Here is a 14,212-nt window from a genome sequence, read left to right on the forward strand (position 1 = left end):
AGCCAGAAAGTTGATGAACCCCATTGACTGCCATGTTATTTTGTTCCTACATATGAAGTCAATGGGATCCATCAACTGATTTTGGTTACCGACATTCTTAACTCTTTTCTTTTTTGTGTTCAGCAGAAGAAAGAAACTCATACAGGTTTGAAACAAGTTTAGGTATATGACCATTTAAATTAAGTGAACTATTCCTTTAAGTAGGTTATCTAAATTACACAGAGTTGCGTGTAGCTGGTATATTAGTTAACGTTCTGACATATCAGGATTTTGGAAAAATATTAGCCCTACTTAAAAATGTGTTTTTCTACTCTGTCTGATCTGACTTTCATTGTTTATTATTTTTATTTGAACACAACTGAATGCTATTTTTACATATTATCTGTTCTGTTGTCAGACATAAAGAAAGAGTTTAAAATAGCGACTAAACACGACCCAATAACACCTCGTGTTTAATCCAACTAGCTGTTACTTTATACTGCTAAAATCCTGATTTAAATGCGACATTGTCTGATACAATTTACATTGAAGAGCTGATACGAGGTGATTTCGGATTACCTGTGCGTCTCATGCAGGGTTGCTCTTCTCATCTGATTGTGTTTATGAGTGCTTTTAATTTTAAATTAAAGTTTAATTGTAGATCGCGTATAGCGCAGACAATTCAGCGCAAATTCAAAAATATCAGAGAATACTGTTACGCGTGCGTGCGCAAACCGCACCATAGGGAGAGAGAGAGCTCGTGCACAGAGAACTGGTGTGTGTCTGTGTGGGAAAACACTACTAACCTTTAAGTCGTGATACTCGATCAACAGTCTTCTCTGTCAGTAACATCTGTTGACTGTTAACTTTTACGTGAAAAGACAAGTACACGGAGGAACCCAGGTGGAAAACACCGCCAACTTTTAACTCCTTCACTCAGTGTCATGTAAGAGAGGGACTGTCGAGGTTCCGCACGCAGCAGTGAGAAAGCGTGCACGCGAGCGAGAGAGAGAGAGAGAGGCGCTGCTGAGCGCTTGCAAAAGCGAACAAAGCCGTTTTAAATAGTAAAATAAAATGTAAATGGTTATCATGAGAAATCTATTTGATTTGTGTTGATTTGTGCCTGTGTTGAGTCTGTGGCGGGTTGCCCGCCCCTTATTCGCGTTCGCACGAGTCTCAAATCAAACAGTGATTGACAACTGGTCCAAAGGTGCGGTGGGTGTCTTGGTGTCTCTTTCCTCCTGTTTAAAAACGCGCAACTACTGTGCTCGCTTCGTCTTCGCGTTCGCGGGAGTCTCAAATCAAAAAGTGATTGACAGCTCTCTGGTCCAATGGTGCGGTGGACATTTTCAGGTTGACAGTAAATCTAGCTGGCCCAATGAGATTGGAGGGGGGGCACCAGGGGGGGCCAATCATATTCCAAGGGGGGGCGGTGCCACCCCATGCCCCCCCTCTAGACACGCCCCTGCACTCCTGACAGCTAAGAACAAGAAACTGAGGCTGCAATTCGCACATGCTCACCAAAATTGGACAGTAGAAGTTGAAAAAACGTTGCCTGGTCTGATGAGTCTTGATTTCTGTTGATTGATGACCACAGTGTACCCATCCTCTGATGGATACTTCCAGCAGGATAACACGCCATGTCATAAAGCGCAAATCATCTCAGACTGGTCCTTTATCATGTTATTATTTTGTTTTATGGTGCTACTTAGCTGTATTTTTTAAGTTATGAAGGTTTAAATCAAAACAAACCAACTGCAGTTGAATTGATATTAATTGAAATGCACAACCAAAAACCTGATTTCTGACAAATAAAAAAACGTTTTCGTTTTGTAACGAAACTCTTCATATATATTCTAGTGTGTGTATTTACATTCCACAAAAAAATTATTGTTATAAATTCCCATGTAGGTAAACCTTATCATGGTTTTACTCAGGGGCGATTCTAGGATTTTCATTTTAGGGGGGCTCAGCCCCCCAATGAGGGTATAATAAAAGATAAAAATAAATAGTTTGAATACAGTGTTTGGTTATGTGTATATATGAACAGTGGCAGAGCTAGAATTAAAGGGGGTGACCAAGTTATAGTCTATGGGGTCCATACAAGAAAACAATGTGCAAACTGTATCAAAACAGCATGAATGAATCTCATGATTGCTGAATACTTAATATTACCCCACATTAGATAAAAATGCATATAGGCTACTGCACTGACTGCATGGATTCCTGTAAACATAATGTAATGTTGAATTTTAAACTTTTCTTTTCTCTCATTTGATAGAAATGAAACTGTTAATGAAACAAAATATCTTATTTTAACTGCAGTAACTTTCGCAAAAGTTCCACCAGGAAATCTAAACTACATTATAAACCTCAAACTTAAAGTTTTTGGGCAAAAAAAAGTAATTAGCCTATTTCAAATAAATATGGATTAATCTTTGTAACAGAGGAACAGATAGCCATATCATAGAGTGATTTTCTCTTCTTGTTTTCTTTTAGTTAATTTTGATGACAGAGATTTCATCAGGTATAAGACCGAATGCAATAAAATGTTTACATTCGGTTAAGATAATCAGTTGTTTACTATGATACTTACTATGACAGCTATTTTGAAACATGTTTATGTGTATTTGTCTGTTAACCAAAAAGACGCAAACATAAACTCATTCAGCTCTGTGCACGCCCGCTTGGGTAGGAAGTGCTGTGCCGCGAACAAGATGCGCGTCGCGTTTTCAAGTTCAAGGCGGCAGTTTAATGCAACACAGTAAATCTAATTATCATACAGTAAAGAGATCACTTCAAGAAGAAAAACATGTAATTGAGTTCTGCTGTTAAACAGTATAAAGAGAAAAAGAAAGCTCAATCTATAAGCATAGACTTTATTCAGTCCACAGAAAGACAAAAACTACACTGAAAAAAACAACTTGTAAAATTTACTTAAAAAAATCCTCGTAACAATTTGCACAAACTTTTTTTAAGTAAAATTTACTGCTTTTTTATAAGTAAAACTTACCTACTAAAATCAAATAAAATTAACTTAAAATTGCATGATAAAACATATGTTAAATAATTAATTAAATGTTACTTAATTATTTTATTTAGAAGTTAGATTTATTTTAATTGTTTAGGTAAAGTCTATTAGGGTTTTTTTTGAAAATTGAAGCATTGCTGTCCTAATAATATTAAATAAATCGTATTTTCTGTTTGTTATTTTCTTTACACATTTCTATGGACCTAGTTATTTTTAGTGTTATAAATGGCATTATAACACAAAATTCATGACTGACAACAAGTCAGTCATTGAATAAACTTGATTCTGAACAGAAACGCACACAAACTGTGTTTCTGACATGCATTATCAGCACTGTGGAGAGAATTACAATATAATGTTCTGAACAGGGTTCATGTAAAGAAACACTGATCACCTGAACGGTGACTTCACAAAATTATTATTTACAACAAAACAATATCAATAATATAAGAGCTTAAACCTTTATGACATTTTGCTAACAAATATTTAAGTAGTTAAAGTTCTTATCAGTTCTTATTCTGTGATAAAGCTTAAAAAATAAAAATATTCAGGTGCAAAGCATTGTGGGTATTCCTTACAACATGTGCAAATAAATGTAAGTAAATTTGTACTTAGATTTTTTAGTTAAATGGATTTAAAATTTACTTAATTATTTTATGACTATGTGCAGTGACTATAAAACAGTTAAATAATACAAGAAAATATCTAATAAGACTTACTATTCCCACACAGTTCATTTTTTACATGAATTAATTGTGTATTTATCATGTATAAATCTAGTTCTCAATAAATGTTAATATTAATATGTAGAAATTATGAGAGCTAATTTAATAAATATTACTACACCAAAAAGTTCGTTTTTTCAGTGTATGCACCCTAATCAAGCTGCTGAAATCATTATTTAAAATTTGCAACGTACGTTAATATTTTCTTAATATTTGTTTTTAACAATGTGCTGTTTTAATTAATGGGAAATAAATTATTGTAGGGACTAGGGAGTGAAAGTAGCACATTAAATATGAACGCCCTTTTAGCTCCGCCACCTTATTGGAGTATTCCACTGTATTGCATAGATGGGCTGAACGTGCTGAAAGTCAGAGAGGGGAAAAAGATAAAGTCTGCCCTGCTGACTTGTTCATATGTAATGTAAAGAGGACTGAAACGATAATGAATCCGTGTTCAGTTTATAGAGCTAACATAGAAAATTTTTAGGGGGGCTAAAGAAGAATTTTAAAATGGCCTAATGACGCCCCTGGTTTTACTACAGAGAAAGTTACATTCCTTTTGAACATTCCTACAAAGCTCATTATGTGGCTCATTATGCAAATCTTTTGTTTCCTCAGCTGTCAATCACTGATTATTCAGGAGCTTTCCCGCCTCCATGCATACTGCCTTTCCAAGCAAAAGTGTCTTAGAAATTGTAAATCAATATATTGTTTTATGTGAATGAGTAGGCCGAACGATTTTCACATCATTTTGAAGAAAAAACTCTAGACTACTAGATCCTGTTTTTGGGAAAACATGTTTAGAATGAGTTTTGTGGACTTATATCAGTGACTAAAAAATTTAGCTTTTTCAAAAACTATGAATAAACATTTTTTCTCTCAAAAATACAAACATGTACATACATGTTGATCATATAACAGTGTGTTCAGCACAAACTGGGCTACAATATTATGAGACTTTTGCCATTAATATGTTTTTAAGCAACTGAAAAAAAAAATGTCAGTGCAGGTCAAAACTTCTCCAGGGCCCTAAAAACCTGTTAGACCCCAGAGGGTTAATACAAGAGAGAACACTCTGACTTTACTTAAGTAAAGTTTTTGGCTACTCGTTCCACCTCTGTTAAAATCTTCATAAATCCAGGCTGAGTTTGCCACATTAAGCCTAAATAATCAGTAGCTTGCAGACAAGCGGCCTAGGTTTACTATTTTTTGGTAGGCATTAGGCAAACATGTTTGCTGAATTTAATAAAGACTCTGTTATTCTCAGTCCTTCATATAGGCCGTGATTTGTGTTTTTGGGGGGTGCCCTTTTTTTAGGTCAGAGCAACTGCCCCTCAAAATTCCTGTGCACATCCCTGATATACGGACAATAAAAAATTGAAAGAGACATGATTGCATTTAGCGCCTCCACTGCAAGTCATGAACACACACAAATGCACATGGCAACTATCACTGCAACACCCCAACATTCAATCACTTCCTTCCAGCTCTGTGGGAATAAAACCACCAACCTCTGGGTTACAAACAAGTCTGACTCTCTAACGACTAGGCCACAACGCTTGGACAAAATAAAGCTGTGAATCCCAGTAACTTTTACCTCCAATCTGTGTGAGCTTTCTGAAACCTTTATTTACTGTATTTGGCTTCTTGATGCCATAACGTTGTTGTTGACATGGTATATACATTACACACCATGTATATGACTGTATAAAATGCTGTGTAGAAAGTGTCTATGAAAATGTGATTCTATGATCATTCCTATAATATTTCTTAGAAATTATAGGTAAGAAGGGTGACATTCTACTCTTGGGACAACATTTTCCAGACATGTGTTCTGTCCTGCTATAACAGACTGATTGTGACTCATACTATGGTCACGATGTACCACGATGTACCTTGAACTTAACATTCTGAATTCACAATAAGCTCACAAATAGCTCACACTGTGATTATCACAGTATGAGAATGGTGTGACGTCACTGTGATCCTCCAGTATCCACCTTTTCCTAGTAAGATATAGGAAGTAGAATGTACCTACTTGTGTTGTATTGCCTTCTTTTAACCTGCTCAACATTTTAAAATCACAATGAGCTCACATATAGCTCACACTGTGAATTATCACGGTATGAAAATAGTGTGAATTCACTGTGATCTCGTGTGATCTCACGTGTTGACTGGGGTTCATCTGAGATGTTCTGAATTTAGTCTATGTTCAATATAGTTTATTTGAATTTAGTGCTACCAGTGATATTTACCCATCAGTTATGTATGTAAGCTTCTGTGTTACTTCTGGGGACAATTTATACTAACAGCTGTGCATACTGTAACTTTCTTACAGGTCTTCATCTCTCTCAGCTGTTACAGTACTACACTGCACACAGCACAAAACCATGAAGTTAAAAGACATATTCACACTTTTTGTGCATTAAATTTATCTGGCAACATGAACCACATGAAGTTTATGTAACAGCTCATAGCAGAGCTCTGTTGTGTATTAGTTTCTTAGCATATTATTTTAGCACAGGTTGTGCTGAATACAGTGTTATGTGATATTAGCCATTAATAATGTTTAAAGCAACTGAAAAAGACAGAATGTTAGAGCATGTCAAAACCTCTGCAGGGGTCCCAAAATAGTCAGACCCCAGGGGTTAATCAAGTGACTGTCCTAAAATAGAATATAATGTATATCTAAAATAGAATATAATGCACAATGATCTCTGCATTTAAGTATGCTGTTACCGGAAATGACTGAGCTGCATTGAGAAGAATGAGGAAAAAGCAAGTAGTCAATTGCTGCTTACTTTATTGTGTTTAACATTCACCTTCATTAAAATTAATTATATATAATTTCATTAAACATTACAGAAGAATCCAAAAGTGTAGAAAGAAAAAAAATAAGTAAATTAAGTCAGTTAAGATATGTTAAACGAGTACAGTTTAAGCTATACTTAGAAAATATTTTAAGCATTATCTTTAAATTTGCAAATCATTTTTTAAAATTGTAACAGAGTAATGTTCAAATCTAAAATAATAAATGCAAGGTCTGATAGATAGCAAAATAATCTGTTATCCGGTCTTCATTCCTCACACTTGGTTGGAGTGCATTCACAGCTGTCAATGTGGATGTATTGGTGCGAGATCACTTTGTTATTTGGACACTTCAGCTTCACTTCTTTAATGCTAGTATTCAGCTCCCGGCAACAAGAACAGACGTGCATCATTGAGCCTTGCTCCATTGAATACCTGTGCCCAAAAAAACAAGTGTAAATGAGTGATGTTTTTAAGTGACTGCCAGTTTTGGTTGGCTTGCGACCTGAAGTGTACAGATTATTAAAAGATAAAAAATCATGCACTCTTACATTGACTTGGTACCACATTGGCCACTGCAGGACGTCATTTCTATAGGATCGATGGATATGCAGTTGTTTGCGCTCACTTTCTCTGTGGTCCTTACGACTGCACAGTTTTTGCGATCACCTAAACAAGATAAGCAAGAGATAAGCGTTGGCCCTTCTGACATTGCCTAGATTAGATTATATCTGATGATTTATTTGGTTTATCTGATATCTTATTTAAAGCAATGACATCTGTGCATTTTTAAATGTCCAAACACATGATTATAATTTTTCCCCCCCTTTTAATGGTCAGAGAAAATATCTTACAGATTTTGCAGCATCCATTTTCATCCATTCTCTCAGTCCCCTGTATGAAAACAAAGCCTTTTTACATCAGAGCAATACAATGTTTCTCAGGCATTAGTTGTACACAGTCGTACATCGCACAAAATATACAAAAATATCATGTTTGGCCTACAAGCTAGTGCTACAGATAGTGTACTTACCGGCACACAATCAACTGGATTAAAGGCCGGGCAATGCATTATTGACTTTTCAATCAAATACACTCCATCAACCTCCTGGCAGACCACCTCCTCGCATGCAGAACTGTGTATTTCTCCAACCTAATAAACGACAGATAGGGTACTGAAAAACCAATAATTTTTTGGATTGGTGAAATAGAAGTTTGAAGAAAGACGCACCTTGAGAATTTGTGAGACGTTGTTTGCGTTTTTATACAAACATCCTGTTTGCTTACATTTTCCACAACACTCTCCTTCAACCTTTACCTCTTCAAAGCCCTTTGGAGCGAGTTTAAAGGGTCAATAGACCAATTTCAACTTGATTCTTATAAATCCATTGAAATATCAAGGATCTCTTACAAACTACTCAAACCTTTAATATTAATTAAACCTTCACTATTTGTCTGTGCCTAAAAGTATGGTTAGACTTTCTAATATTATACAACCTGATCAAAATGGTGATATTACCTCTCCACAGGGTTCACATTTTATTGGAGAACATTGCATAATATTTAGGTTAGTCTGTGGGTTCTTGTCCATTCCACATGTGCAATAGTTGCATGAATCTGTTGGGATTTCAACACCAGGCTAAAGAAAACGACAGAATAATTAAAGTGAACCCATCACTGTAAAATTAGAAATGTTTGATTTGTGTGTTAGTATGCCAGATGTGCATTTTGTGGTGTTATGATGTAACGTTCTTGTACTTACCTTGTACTCATTGTCATTGTAAACACAGACATTTTTGGGTACTGATCAGAAAAAAAATGGAATTAGTGATTGTTTAATTAAAGATAATTGTTTAATTATAGAAAATATGCTCTTACAAAAATGATCAACACTGTTAAGGTGCTGTGTGTACAATTGTGTAGAGCTTAGAAAAATGTGTATAAAATGTTCTAGTAAATGAGTATGCAACTTACCACAGGCTGGACAGCAGCTTTCCTCAGATTTAGTTGTTGCTAACTCGTATCCAATGTCACATTTCTTCATAAGACACAGCTCCATATTGCATTCTGAATTTAAAAAATAGACAAGCTTTTTAAAAATGATTGTTGACTGTTATGAAATTTAACAAAAGGGTTATGACTATTTAGAGGTTGGATACTCATAATGTACTTTATGATCTGAAATAATTGCTTATGATATAGCATTTCAGTCTGGATGTTTGCGTTTTCATTTTCCCTGCTTCTTAAATTTTAGCAATAAAGGCCAAAGTATTGTGCATTTTTTATGCATATGTGCAAGGGTCCATGTACAGTGTGCGTGACTCAATTTCTGTCTTCAGTATTCTTGAAACCCCACTTACATAGGTTACGCAAGAGTTTGTAGTATTGCCACAAGAGGAACTGCAAATTGTCGCAATCCTATAGGAGTTATCTGACATATCTAAGAGTGTCTTTTGGTGCCTTTGCTGAAGGTTTCTACAAAAGGGAGGCCGGGCAATTTAGGAAACCACTGTCTGTATTAGTTGTCTTGTACTGATAACTCACCACATGTTGGACAGCAGTTTGTTATAGTTGTTTTGTATTGTTCGCCACAGGGCTTTGTTTCTGGACACTTAACAGGCTCTTGCACAACACCAAAGCTCTCACTGGAACACCTATATGTTGTACAGTTGATGGTCCATGAATCCCCAGGCTACAGGAGATGAATATGTTGATGATAGTTAGTTATTGTAATGTTAATGTGTAAAGTTAATCGTATGAATGATTATAAGCCTGTTCAAATGATTCTGTACTTAAAACATACCTGTCTAGATAATCCGTCTGGGCCAATGCAATCTACAAGCATGGATTTAAAACACATCAACAAAAAATATTACATCAAGATGCATTAATCTTACAAACAGGGCTAGTAAATACAGTAACATTTCTTACCGCAGTTAGCTGTACATTGATCTGACGTTGAACTAAGTAGATATGTGTTATCTGGACAGAAACAGCCTTCCATATACTTTGGATCTTGGCATTCATTGTGCACAAACAGTTCGTTGTATCTGGTTTTAGGTATTAAAAAGAAAGATGTTTAAAATGTGTTGAATACAGTACATTAAGGAGCATTGCAGGATTACATGTATTTTAACTCTCAGAAAGAAAGCTACAAAAGTTGTCACTGTAAAGGTACCTTTTATTTAGGTCCTAATATGTACCATTTTGGTAGCTGTATGTACCTCTAATGTGTACACCAATGGGTACCTTTAAAGTACCAAAGTGTACAAACTTTTAGGTACCTTTTTGAACCTTTATTTCTGAGAATGTAGGACTTATTTTTGAATAGAAAGATTACCTTGTACTGCAGGTTTTTTCAACCTTTGGTCCACATGCCTTGTAGACTTTGTGATCAGCACACTTGTAGTCTATTGTGGAAATCAAGAGAAATTAAGACTTTTGATGGCCTCCTTACAGATAACCTTTTTCATTCATTCATTCATTCAAACCTTTATTTAACCAGGATAAAAACTCCTTGAGATTCAAAATCTCTTTTACAAGAGTGTCCTGGCAAGTGGCACCAACGCGGTTACAAATAAATACAAAAACATTGCAGCCATGAGTGTGTTTATATGAATATGTTATTTTTTTAATTAAATTGTTTGGCACGATTGGCACAGTTGTATGTTTGGGTTGGTAGATCTTTGGGCTGTTAATGCTTCGCTGTATTAGGGAATGGATTTCCAGTTCCCATGATACTTTGCATGGGACTAGACTGGAAGAGTAAATATTATGTTAATATAAGTAAATTTTTAAGTTTAATTAACTTGGATTTCAAGTAATTTAACTGTATTGACTAGCAATAAGTTGCTGTAACGTATAAAAGTAAAGTTAACATAACTAAAGCCAAGCATAACTAAAGTTTCTTTACTTAATGAGTGTTTTGTGGTAATGGACTGACTTTTCTTTGATTTTTTTATTTGGTACATTTAATATGCATGGTTTTGAATTAATTAAGTTTATTCATAAAAAAAATATGGACATAGGCTTTATGTACAAACAAAGTAACGCATTTGGTTCTTGCTGTTTTCTTACCGCATAGTCCTTTAGGTTCAGTTGAGTTCCTCCAGTCAATACAGATAGACGCCTCACCACACGTCCGTGCATAGGCCTCCAGACTGGTACAGGCCATTGATTCACTTTTCTTGTTGCATATGTCATATTTACATGCGTCATAGTAGCTTTGATAGGGCACCACTGCATGGCAACTCTTGAACAAACTGTATTAAATACAAACCATTGGGAATGAATAGATGTGAAGTGTATTGTGGTTTAGGCCTTAAAAAAGTCAAATGAATGATTGTGTGGTTGTCTGTGGCTTACTCGCTTTTGATGAGTTCACAGTTTTGTGCATTGCAGCTGGAGCCTGTAGATGGTGGTTGTGGAGAGGCTTGACAATCTGGGCTGTCTGCCCACAGTTGTGCCATATTCCCACATGATTCGTCCGTTTGTCCATCGGGACGTCTGCAGTCATTTGTAGGGTTGTTGTCACAGACCCCTTGAATTAGCAATAAAATCGAAAAAAATTTATTAACTTAAACACTTCGGACCTGCCAGCGAGTCCAAAACTGCATCATTAATGTTTTTTCAATATATAAGTTGTGAAGAACAAATAAGACAATTTTTTAGCAATTTACTCCAAAGTATGCAAGTAGATGACTTTTTTAAATTCAGGCATGCCCAATTCTGCAAAAATGTTAATTATATTGCAGAGCATAAAAATATTGTGGCACAGGCAACATGGAATGAAACCCTGTCGTAGTCTCATCCACAGATAAATCGGTAAAATAATATTTTTGTCCATTTATTAATGATTGTGGCATGAGAGATCTAATATATACTCACCACACTGTCCTTCTGTATTACCACTAAATTGATTGAATGGAAGTTTGACCTCAAAACCATGATGATTAACTAAAATTTCTGCTTTAATTTCAGGGATGCTCAAAGTCACAGCCATTCCAGATGTGGTAATGGTAAAGTCTTCATTACTATATGTTGGGATCTTTACATCATTATTGACATAGACCTGTGGGTAAAAAGTCATAATAAATATATATTTTTCTATTAAAATGTTATTTTGAACTCACATCACTACATGGCATATGGATGTGCATTTTGTGTGCCCAGGATACACTGCAGGATTTTTGCAGTCCTATAAGATCATTACTATATCACACTGTGCAACATGGATCGTTTAAACTTGGATATGACAAGCATGTAGTCTATGTGATGATGACACCTATTGAATCGAACGCTTCGGCAGATGCGGCACACATTAGCGCAATGTTATCAGCATGCGCTAGTGGTAAACAAATACCGGTACGTGAAGTAGTTTGTTTTAATCCGAATATGTGTATCAAATACTTTACCATTATGTTTTTGTGTTTTTCTATGTTTTTATGTTTTTCTGTATGGATATAACCAGTTATATGTATCACGTAGTGAACCATTGTGTTTGTAGGAAATTACCAGCATGCATTGCAGTTTGTTCAAAAAATACATGCTGAAGGTCGCTACATGGGGTGGGTAGGAACAAAGGACCTACAGTCCCGGGAATGAGATCACCATGTTTTTTTATATGATATGTTGCTTCATGTTACAAACCCTTGTGTATAGAAGCATATGATAAGGTTAATGTAAAGGTCATGAACTGCGTGCGAAGACAGCCTTAAATACTGTGGTACAGTGAAAAGATTTTCAGTGAGTCTTGGCGTTTGTGCCGAACTGCTCTGCTTTTATTTTATCCGGATAATAAAAGTCTATCTCTTGAAATCAAAACCTAAGACTGAAGATGGTTTCAAGTGAGGAAAAGAAAAACCACAACATACGCAGGTTGTAGCAGCAAACACTAGATCAAAACGTTGCAATAAACCCTTTTTGCAAGTGGATAGTGTGCGGGACTTCTCTCTTTTCAATTTTTGATATTTGGACTTTCGTGTCCTGCACTCATACGCACCTATCATACACAGGTTTGCGACGTTTATGTGAATGATTACATTTTTGAAGCTGTCAGAAATCTTTGGTGGCAAGACCGGATAAACGGCCGTCTTTGAACCTCTCTCACTGTACGACATAGGACCACCGATTAAAAGCCACAACCACAGAAATAGCCATGGTTGTTTCACAATGGTAATCTTTCTTCTGGTACAGCCAAAAATTGTGCAGTGTATCCCTTAAGTGTGTAAATATCACATCATCACAGAGTTTTTTGGAGTAAAATGTGTAGATAATGACCACATTTTCTTTACTAGGTGAACTTTTCCTTTTAGTAACTTTGCTTAACAAGTATGTTTGAACAGACTTGTCTGTATTAGTCCTGAAACTCACCTGAATATCCTCGCTATAGCTTGTCATCTTGATATTATAGGATTTGTAGTTCACAATCACATACTCCGGGCAAGCAAAATTTTTTGCAGTGTTACAGTAATAGTTTTTAACGTGGACATTGAAATCATATTTAGGAACAATTTCTTTGACCAAAACATAGGAACAGTTTCCTTGGAAAGCATAATATGTTCCATCAAATGTTTTGTAGTGAGGGTCACCCCAGCCACTGCATTTACCTGTTGTTTCAGAAAAACAAGTTAAATAAAATATTTTGCTAAAGACAGTGGTTACTATTTGTATGGAAAGAAGAGTTATCATTTCTATATAAAAAGGTAAACTTACATTGGCATTCATATTTAGAGCAGCAGCCATTGTTGTAATACACTTTCTCAGGTGTTAGTCCATTAGCACACGTAGGTACCACGGCATCATTTGTGTCACACTGTACAGGGGTGGAGGTCACCGTCCCTTCTGTGCACGTTTTCGTCATACATTCTTCAGTCCACGATTCTCCATTCTGTTACAAATAATTCAAATAATATTGTTTGCCCCATTTAAAATGACCTTGATTTTTAATACACCAATTGTATATATCACATTCTGTTTTATATTTTAAGATTACCTTTCGGTTGACATCATTACAATCTTTTGGAACTGTTGAAACTGGAACTGTAGTAGTTTTATAACACGGGTTCTTCGTTATCTCAACAAAACAACTTGAGTTGCAGTAAGCAGTGTAGCACCAGTCTGCTTTATCAGTTTGGTTGTATATCATAGACCCTGGTTATATATGATAGATAGCACAAAGTTAAAGTTAACATAGTGATTACAATTATTAATGGTAAAACATAGGTAAGGCATTTCTGATTCTGATTTGGCATGGCTTTTTACACTTCTCACATCACGAAAAAGTAAACAAGTCAGACGTTGTTGTGTCAGAAGCAAGGTTGTCGATGTGCAAGTGGAGAAGGCAGGAAGGAATAAAACCTTGTATGCCAGGATCCTATGTTCCTGCTGTTGCTTAATTAGACGCAGTAGTCCTGAACCACAGCTACACATTGTCATATTGTAAGACAACCTGAAGTAAGTACAGTGAGGGTGACTAGAAAAAATATTGCTTTCACGCTATTTTGATGACACATACCAATCAGTTTGCACTAGTTGTGATACGGATCACAAAACTCACGATTCGTATCACATTACGGTTTTTAAGGCACGGATCGGATCATTTTTCGAATCAGCCAAATGGGGTTGGGAAAAATATAATAAGAACAAATTAAAAAATTACAAGAAAATA

General features: G+C 35.7%; 1 protein-coding gene across 1 annotated transcript in view; it reads right to left on the minus strand.

The window, feature by feature from the left end:
* Nucleotides 1-6,521: 6,521 nt before the first annotated feature.
* The window catches only part of LOC135781148 (uncharacterized), a 45,414-nt gene continuing 37,723 nt past the window's right edge, over nt 6,522-14,212 (minus strand). Inside the window, exons 29-46 of the mRNA XM_065291481.1 lie at nt 13,538-13,695; nt 13,258-13,432; nt 12,916-13,151; nt 11,431-11,614; nt 10,909-11,083; nt 10,621-10,805; nt 9,884-9,953; nt 9,475-9,593; nt 9,347-9,378; nt 9,088-9,235; nt 8,518-8,610; nt 8,306-8,346; nt 8,063-8,182; nt 7,775-7,873; nt 7,577-7,696; nt 7,398-7,437; nt 7,095-7,212; nt 6,522-6,978 (exon numbers count right to left, since the gene is read on the minus strand). Coding sequence (XP_065147553.1) covers nt 6,813-6,978; nt 7,095-7,212; nt 7,398-7,437; nt 7,577-7,696; nt 7,775-7,873; nt 8,063-8,182; nt 8,306-8,346; nt 8,518-8,610; nt 9,088-9,235; nt 9,347-9,378; nt 9,475-9,593; nt 9,884-9,953; nt 10,621-10,805; nt 10,909-11,083; nt 11,431-11,614; nt 12,916-13,151; nt 13,258-13,432; nt 13,538-13,695 — 2,279 coding nt within the window. The 3' untranslated portion in view covers nt 6,522-6,812. The remainder of the gene's footprint in view (nt 6,979-7,094; nt 7,213-7,397; nt 7,438-7,576; nt 7,697-7,774; nt 7,874-8,062; nt 8,183-8,305; nt 8,347-8,517; nt 8,611-9,087; nt 9,236-9,346; nt 9,379-9,474; nt 9,594-9,883; nt 9,954-10,620; nt 10,806-10,908; nt 11,084-11,430; nt 11,615-12,915; nt 13,152-13,257; nt 13,433-13,537; nt 13,696-14,212) is intronic.

This window comes from Paramisgurnus dabryanus, chromosome 23, assembly GCF_030506205.2.
Source record: "Paramisgurnus dabryanus chromosome 23, PD_genome_1.1, whole genome shotgun sequence".
NCBI classification, from domain to species: Eukaryota; Metazoa; Chordata; class Actinopteri; order Cypriniformes; family Cobitidae; genus Paramisgurnus; species Paramisgurnus dabryanus.